At 38.1% G+C, this 20,058-nt stretch overlaps 1 protein-coding gene across 2 annotated transcripts in view; it reads left to right on the top strand.

Annotated features, from left to right (window-relative positions):
• Nucleotides 1-712: 712 nt before the first annotated feature.
• Nucleotides 713-20,058, top strand: part of GLRA3 (glycine receptor alpha 3) — a gene marked incomplete at both ends in the record, with an annotated part of 133,539 nt that continues 114,193 nt past the window's right edge. The window contains one exon of one of the 2 annotated variants that reach the window (XM_084883454.1): nucleotides 713-789. In XM_084883454.1, the coding sequence (XP_084739580.1) occupies nucleotides 719-789 (71 nt within the window). The remainder of the gene's footprint in view (nucleotides 790-20,058) is intronic. The other variant, XM_084883453.1, reaches the window with a different exon arrangement.

The raw sequence follows: 20,058 nt of genomic DNA, 5'->3' as shown, positions 1-20,058 counted from the left end.
CTTAGCCCTGAAGCTTCCTGCCCCCAACACTCTCCAGTCGCCCTTTAGGCTCTGCATCAGTTTTACTCGCTGCTTTTTTTTTTTTTTTTTTTTTTTTAAAAGGATAAAGTGCTAAGCACCGCCTACCATCATGAGTGTCTTGTCACTCCGTCCCGCTGTGCGGTTGTGATTTGCGGGCAAGATAGTGTCGTCTGGCCCCGCCCCGCCCCGCTTCCCTTTGCCGCGCTAGCGGTTTTGGGTTTTACCCAAAGGTGGAGAGTGGGGTTTGGGCTGGCGGCGGCGGCGCTTGGAGCAGGTGAAGAAGCTTTTTCATTCCGGCTGTTGCTGCTGTTCTCTCTTCAAACGTGGGTCTGGGTCAGGAAAGGACAAGCATTCTTTCTCTGCTGCTAGAGCTCCAGTGAACTAATTGCCCAGAACCTGGGCACTTCATACATTTCATCTCACCCATTATTCCGCTTTCACTGTGTAAATCACCTGCACATTTGTAACCCTGTGCATGTCCCTCTGCTCAGCGCTCAGGGAAGGGTAGAAAGAGAATTGCAAAGGTTTGAAAGGCAGACAGGGCCTCCGCTGACCGCGGGGAGCTGTCTATGGTGCTGAAGCGTTTGTCTCCACCACCACACGGAGTTAGAGTGCTTATTTTCATTCCAGGCTTTCTCTCTTTCCCCCCATGCCTTGGATAAGACTAATTTCAGGATCGTGAATATCTCTCCGTATCATGGCCCACGTGAGACACTTTCGGACATTAGTTTCGGGATTTTATTTCTGGGAAGCAGCACTGTTACTCAGGTGAGTCTGTTTGTATTTAACAGTGGGAGAACTTATTTTAAAAAAGCCTGTGTACTAGAATGCAACCACCTGTTATTGATGAGACCAAGAATGCAATTAGAAATTGACTTGTTGAGAGCACTCCTTAAATCGTATTATTTTATGTCTAAAGTACCTAGCAGTCTATCTATTGAGACCTCTGAAAATATTAACTTTGCTCTATTTTCTGAAAATAATGCATTTTTAGTAACTGTCGTCTTATATTAGTAGCAACTGAGATTACCCTGGAAAAGTTATTTCCAAAGACAAGTTATTCCTTCTCAAATTGCTGTTAGAAATTCATTTTTTCTAAGTAAATTGTAAGTTGTGGGTTATTCTCTTTTGGGAAGTTAAAAATATTTACTAATTAGAAATGGAACATTACTAACTTTTAAAAGGAAAACAATTAGAACATAAACATTTACTAACCAGAAAAATTCTGAACATTGTTGATATTTCTGGAGATTAAGGTAAGTGAATAAAAAATAAAGGAAGAAGTGCTATTCCTAATGAGCTTAGTTCAGGTAATAAATGGAGGTAAAAATATAAAAAATAGATATGTTATATGTTAAGAATAATCTTCTTGGATAAAGTAATATAATAAAAAATCCATAGAACAATAATATTGCTCTATTACATCACATTTTCTTATCATGTCCAATCATATTTGGTAGGCCTCATTTTTTTCTTTTTAATTAAATATTTTAAAGAGGAAATGAGACTAGGCAAAAGATCAGATAATTTAACCACTATTCTTAACTGAACAATGTATAAGCAATATATTGCTCATATAGATTTTTAAACCATCAATATATATTTCATTTTATTATAATTTCCATCTTATGGCTCACAAGCTTTACAAGAGGATTGAAATAAAAGTAATTAGAATAAGTTCTGTGTATATTGATTTCTAAAAGAAGTAGTAACTATTCTTTTCTAAGTTTCCAGGTCAAAATTTCATCTTTGGACAACTTAGAAAAACATAATGTATTTAATAAAAACTAATTTACAGAAAGCTATATTATTTTGATAAGTCTATAATAATAAGGGCCAGTTGTGAAGGTTATTATATTATGAAATTATTGACTTTTTCTTAAAGTGTTGAACCACTGAAAACCAGAATATTTTCAGTGAGAATATTTTAATAAGAATCAGTAAATTTTTAAACTTTCCAATTGTCACAGATTTTATATATGGTGATCAAAGAAAAGGGTATAGAGCTTTTTTACATTTATGGAACTTTCATGGAAAGGAATTAATGTTATAAGTGAAATCATAATAGCTTAATTAATAGATATTCAGGTTTAGGAAGCTTAACAACAATAATTAAAATATTTTGGTCAATGTGGTCAGATTTGTATAATGGCAATTCACCATATTTGTTATAATACATTCTTTTCTGTTTTGTTATAATATATTCTTAGTTATGTATTCTTCATCACTAGAGTCTCTGATTTCTGTTGTTTTAATGAAATTCACAAAAATTGTATTTCAAACTCATAATCATGATTATAAGAACTTATTTTCATTAATATTAAATACTTTAAGTTAAAAATGTTTTTATGAATACTCCAAAAATGAAATTCCTTGAAAAAGACATACCCAATATAGAAGTTTAATCAATATATGTATTCTTCCTCAAGTTTATTTTTCTCCTTTCATAAATTGAGTAAGTTTTCTATATATCTTAGACTAGTCTTGAATGAGAGTAGCACTTTTTTATTCATTTACCTTCATCATTCTATGAAGAACTTTAATAATACAGAGAAAAATTAAATATTTTTATTTTCAGTGATAGCCCTTGAAAGAAAATTTTCTAAAATAAAGAAAGTGAAGCTCCCTCTACTGAAAATATTTTATAAAATAAGTATTTTTATGGAAGCTGTTCTTTGTTCACTAAGTCTATTTGTGATATGCTGAGCAAAATAGAAACATGTAAACTTAAAAAAGTAACAAAAGTATTTAGTATTAATTCACAAAGATATCTTTTAAATTTAAAAATATTCTTTCCAGGTTGATTTGGAGGCAAAAATATATAGAAACCATCAATATTTATAATTAAACTAGGGCCCCAGTCCATGAATTTGTGCATGGACTGTGGGCCATGAGGTTATAGTAGGCACAGGGGCAGGTCTTGGCCCATCCTCCCTGCCCTCACCTGGCCCCACCCACCAAGGCCCCCTCATCCCCTGTCTGCCAGCAGCCCCACTCCTGCTGCCACCACTCCAATGCACTGATAGTGCTGGCCCCACTCAAACCTGCTGACAGCGCGAAGCAATTGAGGCCAATGCTAGCAGTGGGTGTGAGCAGAGGCTGCTTCCCTGATCACCCCTCAGGAGCAGGGGGAGGTGGAGAAGCCCTTAGGGGTGATCAGGGCCAGGAGCTGCTGCTTGTACCCACTGATGGCACCGAGTGATCAGGACCAATGCTGGGCACCGGCAGCAGGTGTGAGTTCCTGGTGGGACCGTGGCACACAGGAGCAAAACATTTTCAGTAACTACCAGAGGTTTGCCCCAATGACAGTGATCGATGCATGCCTTGGGCTTCACTCACCTGCTCTACCATCCCACCTCAACCAACGCCTGCCATGTTCCGTACATGCCCCCTGGTGGTCAGCACACGTCATATTAATCAGTTGTTCCGCTTGTTCTGCCATTTGGTGGATTTGCATATTAGCCTTTTATTATCTACTAGAGGCCTGATGCATGAAGCTTTGTGCAAGAATGAGCCTTCCTTACACTGGCTGCGGGCACCGCCTTCGCTCTGGCCTGAGCTGCTTTTTTGCTTCTGCCAGGAGCTACCTTTCTGCCTTCCCAGGCTGCCCAGAGGCCCGGAGTGGCTGAGTCAGCCATGGCGATGATGCAAGAATCCCACCCTGCCCCCAGCCGCTTGGTGCCTGCATATGCAAATTAACCTGCCATCTTTGTTGGATTGATTTGCATACTCACTCCTGATTGGCTGGTAGGCATTGCAAAGTAATGGTCAATTTGCATTTTACTCTTTTATTAGAGTAGATAGTAATAAAAGTGCAATATGGTAATTAGACCGGACAGCTGAACAACCTTCCAGACGTCCTTCTGGATGAAGCTGCAGGGGCCAGGCCAAGGTAGAGGGAGTTAGAGGCAATCAGGCAAGCAGGCAAGCAGGCAAGCAGTGAGGGGTGATCAGGCAGGCAAGTGGTTAGGAGCTAGCAGTCCTGGATTATAAGAGGCATGTATGACTGCCAGTTTAGGTCCTACAGGATCAGGTCTAAACTGGCAGTCAGATATCTCCTGAGAGGTCCTGGATTGTGAGAGGGTGCAGGCCAGGCTGAGGGACCCCCCAACCCCCTTGTACATATTTTATGCACTGGTCCTCTGATGTAGAATAATTTATGATTACAAACTTTTTTTCATAGGTTGTAAAAGATTTTAATTTTTAATTGAGATACAACATACATGCAGAAAAGTATACAAATGACAAGTTCTGTATAAAGTTTCAGAAAAGTAACACAGTCATGTAAAGAGACCTGATCAAGATGTAGCATTGCTAATGTAACAAAAGCCCTCACTCTGCTCTCTGTCACCACAGTATTCTTTCCCAGGAACTGTTTTTGCCAAAGATAATTGCTACCTTGACTTTTTCAACAATGAATATGTTTTCCCTGCTTTTGAACATTATATAAATACTCATGTGTGTCCACTTTATTTTATGAACATTATGTTTATGTGATTATCCATTTAGTTGCATCTAGCAATAGCTTATTTATTTTCATTTCTAGATGGTATTCCATTATATGAAGACATCACTATTTGTTGTTTTATTATGGAATATTTAAGTACTTTTTAGGTTTTGGTTAGTGCTGTGATGAACATCTTTGAGCATATCTTTTTGTGAATACATTCATTTTGGGGACCATATGGGTTGGGTCTAAGTCTTTCTCTAGAGCAAAAATTGTTGGATCAAGGGGTAGTTTAGTATATATACTGCCTGGTTTTAGCTTGAGTAGATACTGCAAGTTTTCCAAAGTAGTTGCACCTATTTATACTCCTGCCAGCAATGTTTGAGGGTTTTTGTTGCCCTTACTACTACAAAATATGATCAGTGAAATATTATTTTAAAATTTTTAGCATTTTCTTAGGTTATTATTATGAGCCCATAAATGATATTTTAGTTATTTTTATCTTGGAATAATTTCTACTTTTTAGTAAATAAGTTTTATTAAGTTGAAGACATCAGAACAAAAATATTTTCTACTATAATGCAACTAGAAGTATTTATTACCAGAATAAGTCTGGTATAAGAAATGTAATTTTAAAGGTAATTATTAAAAAACATAGTTCTTGTAATAAAAATAAATGAGAAGCCTGGTTGGTGTGGCTCAGTGGTTGAGTGTTGACCCATGGATGTTCAATTCCCAGTCAGGGCACATGCCCAAGTTTCGGACTCAATCCCCAATAGGGGTGTGCAGGAGACAGCCAATTGATGATTCGCTCTCAAGATTGATGTTTCTATCTCTCTCTTCCTCACCTTCCCTCTCTGAAATGAATTGAAACATATTTTAAAAAATAAGTGAGAAAATTATGTAAACAGGCATAAGTAATTCGAATGCCTTATTAGTGAAGTTTTTAAAAGTTACGCACTTTTCTCAGATATTGCTTAATTTTGGCACAATTCTTCTATGGGTTTTGGATTCTAGTTTTCATATTAATAAAATAAAGAACAAAACACCAGTGTCCAGCTTTCTTTGAAATGTAGATAAGTGAGATTATGAAAAGCTTGAGGAAAAAATTTCAAAAATAGGGGAACTGCCAAAAAAATTTATTTAAATTAACTATTTTTTCACCACATACAATTTTGTTTTTTATCTTTACTGTTTGATACCAACACAGACCTGCCAGACAAATAAATTATGGTACAGCTATCAAAAGCTGAATGTGTGAATGTCAGACTTCATGATAATCACAAATACTATGTTTTCTTAGTTTACCTCAAAATTTAAGAAAGAAATTTTTGGCACAAAATTTCTTGTTTTTGCTTTTGGTATGTTTTAGAGTATGGAAAAACCCCTTTTAGTACTGGCTTTATTTTCTTATGTAAGATATTAGATAAAAATATACTTGAAGGAATAAACATTACAGTATTAGGATTCTATATAGGTTTTTAATATTATGCTACACATAGAATATACTTTTTCCCTCTATGTCTCTGGTGATACATTTCCTCAAATATAGAAGGATCATGGCCTAGTTTTCTAGTCAATGCCTCAAGCAGTTTGCCCTGCAGATTCATAAAATAGCTTATACAATATTGCCTCTTATATATACTTTTTCTTTCCCTTGACCACACAAGTAGGTACCTAGGCAACTCAATCAACAAATATGTATTTCATAGGTAATATTAAGCAATGGGTACAGTTTGCCTAGGAATGATTGAGAAATTACCATCTTTCCTGACATGAAACTTAGAGTCTAGTAGGGAAGAAAATACAAAGGGCCAAGTGACAAAAGAAAAACACAGCAATGTTTAAGAAATGTAAATTGGGACGCTACCCAGAAGGCTTAGTACTTGTGCTGGATCTTCTAAGGTGCTTGCTCCACCTGCAGAAAATAAGATCTATGTAATAGAGTTAAAGAAAAATAAAAAAAATATTATATACAAAGGAATGATATAGGCTTATAGTATGCTTAGGGAGTGGTGATGGTCAAATTCAGTTGAGGGAATTCCAATTTATGGTTTAAAATCATATTCTAATGGCAACAATTGTTGAACTGGTTACAATAATAAACCTATAGAAATATGGAGGAGTTACTACTTGCTTTCACAATGGAATATGTGTAAAATTTAGAAGCATATAATTTTAACTAGAGGCCTGGTGCACAAAATTCGTGCATGGGGTGTGTCCCTCAGCCCAGCCTGCACCCTCTCCAATCTGGAACCCCTTGAAAGCAGTCAGAAATACCTCTCACAATCCAAGATTGTTGGCTCCCAACCACTTACCTGCCTACCTGCTTGATTGCCCCTAACTGCTTCTGCCTGCCAGCCTGATCATCCCCTAACCACTTCCCTGCCAGCCTGATTGATGGCTAACTGCTCCTCTGCCAGCCAGATTGCCCCTAACTGCCCTCCCATACAGGCCTGGTCTCCCTTCCCCCCCCAACTTCCCTCCCCTGCTGACCAGATTGCCCACAACTGCCCTCTCCTGCTGGCCATCTTGTGGTGGCCATCTTGTGTCCATATGGGGCAGCCATCTTTAACCATTTGGGGGTGTCCATCTTGTGTGTTGGAATGATGGTCATTTTGCATATTACTCTTTTATTAGATTGGATTACAACAGGATATTTATAATTATGGGGAAGGTCTTGCATATTGGCTCAAAATATTTCTGTAAACTCTTCTCTTTCAGAGGTGCAATTTACCTCAAAATTGCAATTAACCATAAACTAGCTAATAATAATTAGTAATAGTAAGAGCTATGTAAAAAAAAAAAAATAATAAAACTATAGGAAGAAAGAATAATCTTTTTATTTTATAATTTAGAGACCATGTTTGAATCTTTCATCAAAATAAGATCTTTTATCATATTTATTCCCTCACCTTTTCTTAAGTCTATTACATAGATCTTATTTTTCTAACAATTTTGAAAAAAACAATTAAAAATTACCCAAAGATGGCCTTTATGACCTTTTAGAAGAATTATTGGATCAACTAATTTTTATGTTTTTTTCTTAATTTTTCCATCGCAGTTTATAGTCAATATTATTTTTGTATTAGTTTCAGGTGTACAGCAGAGTGGTAAGGAAATCATGTACTTCACAAAGTGCTCTTTACCATATTTCCAGTGCCCATCTGGCATCATATATCCTATATAATAAGAGAGGAATATGCTAATTATCCATTATGCCATGACCATGTAATGACCAGATTAAGGATCTGCAGGAAGGTGGGTCAGCAAACTACAAGCAGCCAGTGGAGAGCTACAGGAGGGGACAGGGCAACAAGCTATGAGGGGGAGATGGACTGGTGGAGCTACAGGAGTGTGGGGCAGTGGGTGGAGAGCTACAGGGGCAGCAGAGAGCTACTGGCGCATGGATTCATGTGCAGGGCTACTATTAGTATTATAATATTGTTGACTATATTCCCTATGCTATAATCTATACCTCAGTGACAATTCTGGAACTACCAATTTGTACTTCTTAATCCTTTCACCTTTTTCGCCCAGCTTCCCAATAACCTCCCCCTGGCAACTGTTAGCTTGTTCTTTGTATCTATGAGTCTGTTTTTATTTTGTTCATTTGTTTTGGTCTTTAGATTCCACATAGAAGTGAAATAACACAGTATTTGTCTTTCTGTGTTTGACTTATTTTACTTAGCATAATAGCTTCTAGGTCTTTTATCACCAAGTAGTATTGCATTATGTACCATACATATGTTTATCTACTCATCTATTGATAATCACTTGAGTGGATTCCATCAACTTAAGTTGATTATATGCAGCTATCTATCTATCTATTATCTATCTATCTATCTATCTATCTATCTATCTATCTATCTATCTAAAGCCAGCAACCAGACTGCCAAGAATGACTGGAACAGCCAGTGCCTATGATGCTCACTTCGGCCAACCAGCCCAATCGGGGGTGGAACTGGCAGGCCAACTGCCCACGGCTCCTCTCCCCTGCTGGCCCCACCCCAATCACCCCCCCCCACCTCTTCCTGACCCTCTGATTAAGGGCATGGCCTGCCAGCCAGTCTCCCATGTCTCCTCCAGCTCAGGGCTGGCCTGCCAGACCCCACCCATGCACAAATTTGTGCGCTGAGCCTCTAGTTGTATATATTGCTGCAATGAACATGGGGGTATGATTATTCTTTCAAATTAGTGTTTCATGTTTCTTCAGGTATATACCCAAAAGTGGAATCACTAGGTCATAAGGCAGTTTCATTTTTAATTTTTTAGGAAACTCCATACTCTTTTCCATAGTCGCTGCACCAATCTTCTTTCCCACCACATCCTCAATGACACTTGTAGTTTGTTGATTTATTGATGATAGTCATTCTGACAGTTTGAGGTGTTATCTCATTGTGGTTTTAATTTGTTTTTCTCTGCTTATTAGTAGCATTGAGTATCTTTTCATATGTCTATTGGCCATCTGTATGTCTTATTTGGAGAAATGTTTATTCAGGTCCATTGTCCAAATTTAATTGGATTATTTAATTTTTTGATGTTGAGTTGTATGAATTTACATATTTTGGAGATCAACCTCTGATCAGATATGTCATTGGTGAATGTCTTCTTCTATTCAGTGGATTGTGTTATTATTTTGTTGATGTATTTTTGCTGTATAAAAGTGTTTTAGCTTCATGTATAAATATGGTCTTTTTCAACACCATCAGGGAATTTGGGTTGTTTTGAAGAAAAGAGGATACTGAACTTAGTTTGGAGTGATTTGGGTTTGAGATGCTAGCAGCAGATATTGACATCTTGCTATCAACTAGGAATGCAGAAACAATGTTTAACCTGTAGATTTAACAATCACAATGTTATGAAGCTGATCATATTTTTGCAAAGAAAAAAGAACAGAGGGCATATTTATATGTAATGGAAGTAAGGCATTTAGTGCAGGGCACAGAGAAGAAGTACTGAGAGCCCTGAGCTGAACTGTGGAGTTGAGACTGATTAAAAAAAAATGACAAAGGAACAGATTTATCAGTTTTATCCTTTCAATCTTAAGGACATGCTCTTATTTAATAGCATCTATCTTTCTATCACTTTTCTATAAACACCCCCAATGCTTTGATTTCATATAATCTCATAAATTAGTCCACAATCACAAATAATGCATTTTATTTACTTACATGCTCCTAGGAGATTTCTGGAAAATTATTTTGGAGGACATGCATCTTTTACTTTTCCTTACTTCATGAAACATATATATTCCCCCTTGATTTCCCCACCAAAACTGTCTCTTATTTTTGTCCATGTGATTGATTATCTTTTACTTGAATTAACCATACTTATTAAAGATAAATTCATATGTAGGGAAATGTCTATATGGAAATATGGGTTGGTAGTCTTTCCCTACTAAAAAAAAAAATGGTATAGTTGTAGCTTTGCTTTGCTTGGGAGATTGGTTCAAGAGGAGAGACAAGTGAATAATCTTCAGAGAACTGGTTCTAGAGTTAAGGCAGTGTTTAACCACAAACAGATAGTGTGTAAATAGTTGTTCAGCTACCCAAAATGAAGCTACCAATTTCATGGCAACCACACATATCACACATATTTTAAGAAAGCAGAGTTTGAAATCCTTTGATGATAGAAAACAGTGGTGAAGAAGAAGAAGAAGAAGAAGAAGAAGAAGAAGAAGAAGAAGAAGGAGGAGGAGGAGGAGGAGGAGGAGGAGGAGGAGGAGGAGGAGGAGGAGGAGGAGGAGGAGGAGGAGGATAAGGGAAGGGGAAGAGGAAGGGGAAGGAGGAAGAGGAGGAGGGGGAGGGGGAAGGGGAGAAGGAAGGACTCAATCATGGTAAATTCCTGAATTACTGTTAGAATTTTTATACTTGAAATACTTTTAGAAGGAAGTATTAGTAACACCTCTTAGACTATTTAATGCACAGTAGTAACATCATTGGTACAAATAGAAATAGCATAAAATCTAAACATTATTAACACTCTCTGGAAATAATTTATTGAATGAAATAACTTCTAATTCAAATGATGAAGAATTTTCTATGAGTGCATACAAACATTTGCCAAAACCAGTTGGGAATTTTAACTAACCCTGGGATATTTCTGATACCATTATACAACCATTACTGACATAGGGTGATTGGGATGACATTAGAAGTAACTGGTCCATCCAAAATCCTAGCTACTGATGTTTCCCCGAAAATAAGACATCCCCCGAAAATAAGGCCCCCCCTAGGCTAAACATGAGAGATTTGGTCCACTGATTCTGAAAGAAATGGAGTCACAAGGAATTCACCAGGAAATTCAGAAATTGGATTGTTATGATGATGTTCCAGAGACGATGACATGATTGTCATTGCATAAATGAGTAAATTCTTGATACTGTAGGATTCACAGTTTGTCTGGTTTGTGTTGACAACTACCGTACTACCGTACCATATACAGGTAATAAATTTCCTTTATTTTCATTTAACAATAAATGTGTACCGTGTTCTTCTTCATGGAAAAATAAGACATCCCTGAAAATAAGACCTAGCGCATCTTTGGGAGCAAAAATTAATATAAGATACTGTCTTATTTTTTGGGAAACAGGGTATATATGAAAATATCTCAAAAATATCTCTAACATGTAGTCATTCCATGAACTTTAAAAATGTTCCAACAACACTAACCTGTTTGGCTCAGTGGATAGAGTGTCAGCCTATAGAATGAAGGGCTCAGGGTTCAACTTTGGTCAAAAGCATGCACCTAGGTTGTAGGCTCCATCCCTGACCCTGATTGGGCATGTGCAGGAGGCAACAAATAGATGTGACATTAGTGCTTCTCTCTCTATCTCTCCTCTCTTCCACTCTTTCTAAGAAAAGAAAAAAAATGTTCCAACAATAAGGACCTCTTTACCTCAAGTGGAAAATATTTAGCAAAATAAAACATCATTCTATTTTCTCCTGTCCAAAGTGAAATTCATATATTTGTCTTTGTATATTTTATCATTGTTATTTATTAATGTTTTAATCTCCACTTAAAATGACCACACTGCTTGTGGAAAGTATGTTTATTTGAGTATGATTTGAGCTGATAACCTTTTTTATGTAGTTGCTCCAGGCATGAATCTTGAATGGTCCAGTTTCAGAGTGCCTGTGGCATTCTACCTGAATCTCTATAAAAAATGACTACATTCCAGGCAGTGTGTGAATAGAATATTAAATGTATATATCAAATATTTATATACATATATAAAACTATATCTTTAAATCAATACATAATTTTAATTACCTACTTTTTAAAAGATCACTTCGCTGGAAAGAGAAGACATCATTAAATGACTATCCTAAATAATATATGTATTTCTATTATTGCACCTATCACAGTACTGGGATCATAATCACTGACACATGTGTAATTTTCTAACTAAATTGAGAACCACTATCACTGAATATTTGTTTTTGTCTTTTATTCTGTTTATTTACATACATTTATGTTTTAGGTACAAGAGACTCAATGAAGGGTGGTTGAATAATTTTCTTCTTTTGCTGGCAATTAAAAAAAATGTAATCATGAATAACTACCTACAATAGTAACAATTATAAATATTGAGAAAAGAAACATTTTTAGGGTTGGAAAGGAGTATATATTCTTTATAAGAAAGAAGGGAATTTAAGCAGACCTTAAACAGTTGAGGAAATTTGAGTGGGCTGAAGAGAGGGAAGAGCATTTGAGGCAGGAAAAACATTGTTAGTAAAGGAACAGGCCTGTTACCATGTGAAACTGGGGCTACAGAAGATTTCACAGTGACATTTCTACCATGGGACCCCACTTTTTTTGTCTTTTTTCTAATAAATCATGATTTATGTTGTTTTAGGACTAACTTCCTAAGAAAAATGTATATGACTATTGTAGGGTGTTAGAAAAAAATCAGGCAATGTTTATTAAAATAATAGGTTCCTCTGTTTAGAAACAAAATAATAGGTTCTTCTGTTTAGAAGAAAATATTCAAATGAGTTCCTTTATATTCACTTGTTCTGCTAATGTCAATATATATATTTTTGTTCATTCGTATAATTTAAATGTGTGTTTTTTCTGTGTATTGGAAATTTGAGGACTAACACTTAAGTATTGCTATATTAAATAAAACAAAAACCCAAGAAAAGAAGACATGAATTTTTATAGATTTATAAAGAAACTATTACATTTCTCATAAGGGAAAGAAGAATGGCATATGTAATCGAATATTGACTTTCCCAAACTTATAAACAATATAGTTTTATAAATTACTTTTATTAAATAATAAAACACCCTAAAATGTATTGATGACATTTTCCACCAGTTCTTAAAACTTTCCTTTTTAAGAACAGACTTATCTCTAGTCTATTAAAACTTGAAGGAACCCAACTTTGTACATCATATCACACTATCTATTAAGAATGAATGAACTGCCTATATCCTTAACTTGCCTTTTGTCTTACTTATTGGAAAGAATAGAGTTAACAGAGGATTATATGGACAAAACTATTAGAAATCTCCTTTCTACTTTAGGTTGTTTCTTTGTAATGATCTTAAAGAAGATTATGAAGTCCTCCTCCCCTCCCCTTTAAATCCTTGAAATTTAGGGCATCTCTTTTCTTCCTACAAATCTTTAATAAAATAAGAACCACCCAAGACACTGACTCTGATGCAAAGAACTGGGTTTTCTGTGAGCCAAAATATTGTCACCTAAGTAATAGTATGTGAACTTAAATTTTGCTTTACTTTAAAAGGCCAAAGTGCATAGTATTCTCTGTGTGTATAGATCCAGTTATATATGTTAATGCACAGCAAATATTACACCGGAAAGGTGTATTGATATGAAAAAAATTAAATTTCTAAAATAAATAAAAATTCAAGTTAAAAAATATAATGGTAAAAATAAGTTGAGAATTATGCCTCTACGGGAAACAGCTAATGTGTTTTAAATGTTTTCTAAATTAGCTTTTCTTGCATTCTGTTTTCTCTGTGAGTGCATTTGTGTGCACATGAGGAAATAAGAAGGACTTGGAGAAAGGAGACTCAGAGGCACATCTAAGTTTTTCCTTTGAAGGGTTGAATGGCTTTTAGACTAAGTGACTGCATTTAATATGCTACTTAAGAAATGTAATTTGTAGAGTACTATCCATCCATAGAGCATAATTTTTTATAACAGTCAAAAATGTTTCTGTTTAACAAAAAGTATATACTTAGCATTATAGCTATAATTTTTCACTTCTTTTAGTATTAGTAGTCCTTAGTCCAAAAATATATTTTCCCCCTAAGAATTCATTATAGTGGTAGATGTGTAAGGTGTTGTGTGTCAGGGAAATAAAAAGGGATGAACAGACTAACCTTTTATTGCTATGTTAGTTCAGATTAGGTTTATTTATAAGTGTCAGAAAGTACACATAATATTTGTTTAAGAAAGATTTGTTTTCCTTTACAAAGGAAGGAATGAGAGAAAGAAAGAAGGATGGAGGAATTGAGGGAATTAGGGAAGAGAGAGAGAGAGAGAGAGAGAGAGAGAGAGAGAGAGAGAGAGAGAGAGAGAGAGGAGGAAGGAAGGAAGGAAGGAAGGAAGGAAGGAAGGAAGGAAGGAAGGAAGGAAGGAAGGAAGGAAGGAAGGAAGGAAGGGAGGAAGAGGAAGGAAGAGGAAGGAAGGCAAGCAATGAAAATAAACAGACCAAGTCTGGAATGGGAGTTTACTAATCCATTTTTTTAAGAACCTGTTTTTAAAATTAATTAAAGAGATAGAGGAGGGAGGGAGGGGGAGAGAGAGAAAGGTTGATTTTTTGTTGTTGTTCCACTTATTTATGCATTCATTGGTTGACTGGGTGGAGATCAAACCACAACCTTGTCATATTTGAATGACACTCTAACCAACTGAGCTACCCAGCCAGAGTGCCAATTCTTTCATCTTATTTTTTGCTGCCTTCAGTGTGGTAATCCAAGATGGATGCTCAGATTTTAGATAGCACAGCTGCCTTCCAGCCACCAGAAAAGAGAAAAATGTTTCCCCTAAAGGTACTTCTGAGAGGTTAAGGATTTCCCAATTTCCTGGCAGCACTGTGTGTCCACGTGGCCAAATTCTGGCCATGAAGCAGTAAACAGAAGTGGCAAGTACTTGGAAGTGCTTTAAGAGGGATGCCCAGTAGCTCTAGGTCATGTACTCCATCCCATGCTATGGAACTCAGTCTAACTGCAGCAAAAGGGAACCGTTCTCTTAGGAAAAGAACATGAGCAGATCATGTTTCAGAAATATCACTGAAGCGCAGCTGGCATGGCTCAGTGGTTGAGCATTGACCTATGAACCAGGAGGTCATGGTTAGATTCCCTGTTAGGACAAATGACCTGGTTGTGAGACCAATCTCCAGTAGGGTGTATGCAAGAGGCAGTTGATTGTTGATTCTCTTTCATCATTGATATTCCTATCTCTGCCTCTCCATCCTCTCTGAAATCAATAAAAATATGTGTGTGTTTTTTTTTTAAAGAAATATCACTAAAGAAGTAATATGGGGATCTTAGAAGAAAGTATGTTGACAGTGGGGAGGGGTCAAACAGGCATCAGGGAAAGGAATGCATAGTCAACACAACAGGGCATCCAAAACTAGAGAGAAGGGACTAGATATGAGAACTAAAACAAAACAAACACACAACTTGTTCCTTATTTGGAGATGAGAAAAAGTGAGAGAATTATCTAGGGCATATTTATACCTTTAGCAACCGGGTCAACATTAAGGATCAGGACAAGAATCTACACTAATAAAAGGGTAATATGCTAATTAGACCGGGAGACCCTCCAGACATCCTTCCTGACAAAGCCATGGTGGCAGGGCCAAAGTAGATGTAGATAGGGGTAATCAGGCTGGCAGGGGGGCAGTTGGAGGAAAGGAAGCCAGTAGTGGGGGCAGTTGGGGGTGAGCAGGCTGGCATGCAGAGTGGTTAGGGGCAATCAGGCAGGCAGGCATGTGAGCAGTTAGGAGCCAGCGGTCCCAGATTATGAGAGGGATACCAGTTAAACCAGCAGTTAGACATCCCCTGAGGGGTCCCAGATTGGAGAGCATGCAGACTGGGCTGAGGGACACTCCCCTCTCGTGCACCAATTTCATGCACTGGGCCACTGGTAGAATATAAAAGAAGAACAACCATGTAGCAAAGTATCATAAGTTCCAGATATTTGTAGGTGGTGCCTAAGAGATATATAGTTATTGGAAAACTTCAACATAGAGGTGGGAGGACAAGACCTGAGAATGGATGAGACTGGATGACTAAAATTCTGTGGCAGCGCTTTTCAACATTTTTTTACACTTAAGCATTCATAGATATTTCATCCCACCTGGATAAACAAACATGCCTGGTGAGTCACAAAGCCACCAAACCTGACTCTAGCTGTCCCATGCCCCATCTCACTGTTGGCTGAGCTAACAATAATACAGCATACCTATAATCACTGTTGTCTGCAGATGTCAAAAGTCCCCTCGCACTCCCTTTGGAGAGCATTGCTACTCAAAATGTGGCCGCCGAACCAGTAAATAACCATCACCTGGGAGGCTATTAGAAATGCTGAATAAATTCAATAAAAATTAAAAAAAAAGAAATACAGACTCTGAATTCCACCATGATCTTCCTGAACATGAATCTTCATTTTATCAAACCCTAAGCATATTCAGGTTTGAAAAGCACTGTTGTTGTTTTTTTAATTTATTTTTTTTTTTATTGATTTTGTACAGAGAGGAAGGGAGAGAGATAGAGAGTTAGAAACATCGATGAGAGAGAGTCATTGATCAGCTGCCTCTTGCACACCCCCCACTGGGGATACATGCTCTTGACCAGAATCGAACCCGGGACCCTTCAGTCCCCAAGCCGACGCTCTATCCATTGAGCCAAACCGGTTTCGGCAAAAAGCACTGTTTTAAGACATGGACCTCTAAGGGATGGGAAGAATAAGAGGTATTGGGGGAAAAAATAGGAGTTATGGTAAGAGAGAAGGGGAATCCAGAGTATGTCACAGAACCTAAAAGAAGAGTTTTGGAAATGAAAGAATGATCAGTAATGACAAATGCCATAAAAACAAAAAGAATTATGGGAGATTATCAGAAGTCTTTTCCAGTGCATTTTTGCTATAAAAATACATGTACAAATACGTTAGCATAACATTGAATGGTGAGGTAAAAATTAAAAAGAAAATTTAGGTTCCCTTTTTCAATAGGCTACTAGTCCTAGAAAAGGAAGTAATGATGGGCAGAATTGAGATAGGCAGTTCTTTTTTTTTTTTTTTTTTTTTTTTTTTTTTTTTTTTTTTAAATATATTTTATTGATTTTGTGCAGAGAGGAAGGGAGAGAGATAAAGAGTTAGAAACATCGATGAGAGAGAGTCATCAATCAGCTGCCTCTTGCACACCCCCTACCGGGGATATGCCCGCAACCAAGGTACATGCCCTTGACCGGAATCGAACCCGGGACCCTTCAGTCCCCAAGCCGACGCTCTATCCATTGAGCCAAACCAGTCTTGGCGAGATAGGCAGTTCTTGCTTGTTCAGTTTTGTTTTTAAAAGGGAAGAGGATTTAAGCTTGTTTACAGTCTGGAGAAAAGAAGTCAGTGAATTAGGAAATGCCTAGGAAGAGACCAGAGAGGAAAAGAAGAGAAAGGGCAACATCACTGATAAGATTTAAAGAGCAGTAGTTGAAGGGTAGCTTTTGAACCAGAAGAATGTGCTCAGCCTTTCTCTGGGAAGGAGGTTAGAATAGATGCAGTATATAGCAAGCTATAGACATGGGAGTAGTGATTTCAGAATTGCAATTGAAAGTTCAATTATCTCTTTGAAGAAGGAGGCAAGGTCATCATTTGGGATAAAGATAACAATGAAGCAGACACATTTTGTCTGATTCAACAGTTACAAAGCACAGAACAGCTTTGGAGGGGCTGTGCTTCTAGTCCCTTAGGGAATTCAGTCCAGACCCCACTGCAGCAAATGCCCCCAGCACTCTGCCTGAGAGGAGAATGAACCCTAGAGATCTGATTTTTAAAAATATATTTTTATTGATTTCAGAGAGGAAAAGAGAGGAAAAGAGAGATAGAAATATCAATGATGAGAGAGAATCATTGATTGGTTGCCTTCTGAACACCTCCCACCAGGGACTGTACCCGCAACCTGGGCATATGCCCTTGACCAGAAACAAACCCGGGACCCCTCAATCCACAGTCCAATGCTTTATCCTCTGAGCTAAACCAGCCAGGACTCTTTATTTTTAGAGATGGCTGATATATATATCAGAGGCCCGGTGCACAAAATTTATACATGGGAGGTGGGACAGGGGTTGTCCCTCAGCCCAGCCTGCACCCTCTCCAATTTGAGACCATTTGAGGGATATCCAACCTCCCATTTAGGCCATGGGATCGGGCCTAAATGGGTGGTTGGCCATCCCTCTCACAGTTCAGGACTGGTGGCTCCAAACTGCTCACTTGCCTCTGCCTGATTGCCCCTAACCACTTCTGCCTGCCAGCCTGATCATCCCCTAACCACTTCCCTGCCAGCCTGATTGATGCCTAACTCCTGCCCAGCTAGCCTGATTGCCCCTAACTGCCCTCCCCTGCTGTCCTGGTCACCCCTAACTGCCCTCCCCTGCCAGTCTGGTCCCCCGCAACTTTCCTTCCCTGCAGGCCTGGGTCCCCCCCCCCCCCCATTATCCTCTCTGCAGGCATGGTCACCCCCTCCCCAAATACCCTCCCCTGCTGGCCTAGTCTCCCCCAACTGTCTTCCTCTGCTGGTCTGGTCACCCTAACTGCGCACAACTACCCTACCTTGCTGGCTATCTTGTGATGGCCATCTTGTGTCCACATGGGGGCAACCATCTTTGACAACATGGGTCAGCTATCTTGTGTCTTGGGGTGATGGTCAATTTGCATATTGATCTTTTATTAGATATGCTGTATATCCTATCTAATAAAAGCCTAATATGCAAATCAACCGAAGAGCAGAACGACAGGTGGAATGACTGGTCACTATGATGTACACTGACCATCAGGGGGCAGAGTCTCAATGCAGGAGCTACTCCCAGCCTCAGGCCCCAGGCAAGCCAAGGTAGGTGCCAGTGGAGGACCCCCCAATTGCCTCACTGGTCGCCCCACAGATTGGCCCTGACCACTGACCATGCCTATGGACCCTACCTGTGCATGAATTTCATGCACCAGACCTCTAGTGTGTGTGTGTGTGTGTGTGTGTGTGTGTGTGTGTGTGTGTGTATTTCAGAGAGAAAGGGAGCAGGAGAGAGAGATAGAAGCATCAATGATGAAAGAGAATAGTTGATTGTCTGCCCACTGCACATCCCCTACACGAGTTTGAGCCTGCAACCTGGGCATGTGCCCTTGACTGGAATCAAACCCAAGACCCTAGAGTCCACAGGCCAACACTCTATCCACTGAGCCAAACCAGTTAGGGCTAGAGACCTGATCTTTATTCAGGCTGCACTAATTTCGGTGGCAAAGCCAGGGGCAGAACCCACATCACCTGGTTCCAATAAACCCACATCACCTGTTTATTTTTGCAAACACTGCAATTAAGATATTCTAAAGGAGAGGGGAAAAAAAGATCATTTTACTCTTTAAAAGCTGAAATATGATCCATTCTCTTAGAATCACAGTAAGAATATTTTATTAATACTTTTATCAAAGAGTATAGAAATAGGACCCACTTTCAAAATGTTACTCTTTGTTCTCATCCATGAGCACCAAGTTTGGCAGCGTTGGCATACATCTTGCACTCTCATCTTGAACCCTTTCCTTTACATCTTGAAAATGGCTTTTCCTACAAAGCATTGTTTCTAGGGATCTTGTTATGCACAATGAAAGGAAAACACTTCCTCTTACTGCCATAGGAAATAACTTCTGTAATCCAGAGATTTTAGAATCCTTTTGTTTACTGGGAAACTGTAAACATTTTCCCTCAAATAGTTTAGGCATATACAAAGAAGGGAGGTGGGAGAGGGGCGAGGGGAGAAGGAAACAGAGGTGGGACAGGGGAAGAAGAGGGAAGAAGAATCAGAGTGAGTAACCTCAGCTGAAGAGTAGCTTTAAGCGTAATGTTAATAACAAGGAATACATTTTGCTGACCTCTTCTGTCTCTTAATTTTTAAAAGATATATAGTCCAATGAAAACCTTGATGTATAGTCTAATATCACTAAAGGGAAACTGAGTAACAAACACCATACTTATTGCTATATTTTCTTACCACTTCCAATTATAAGCTCTATTTTTTTCTTTATTATTTGATTCCTGCCTTTGTTCTGCTCCATTTCTTCCTCCTTTAAGGAATGGAATGACCAGTCAAATGTGGAGCTTCCTGTGCCACAAGAAGTAAAAGGTTTAACCTGTCTTGAATAAGTGTAAACCGGAAACATAAATATTTGCATAAATGTTTGTAGTCACACCAATGGGACTATCTACCATAATCTGAATGAGTCAGTGCTCTGCAGGTTTAATATTATTTAGGGGGGAAAAAGCTTACCAGGGCTCCATTTTAATATTCGGTGTCCATCTCTTTTCAGGTTCAGAGACTCCAGAGATTGGTGCTTTAGAATATCATGC

This window comes from Pipistrellus hanaki, assembly GCF_964339955.1.
Source record: "Pipistrellus hanaki genome assembly, chromosome: 5".
Taxonomy (NCBI): Eukaryota; Metazoa; Chordata; class Mammalia; order Chiroptera; family Vespertilionidae; genus Pipistrellus; species Pipistrellus hanaki.
Note: the sequence above shows the minus strand (reverse complement) of the source record. Positions and strands in the feature narration are given on the sequence as shown.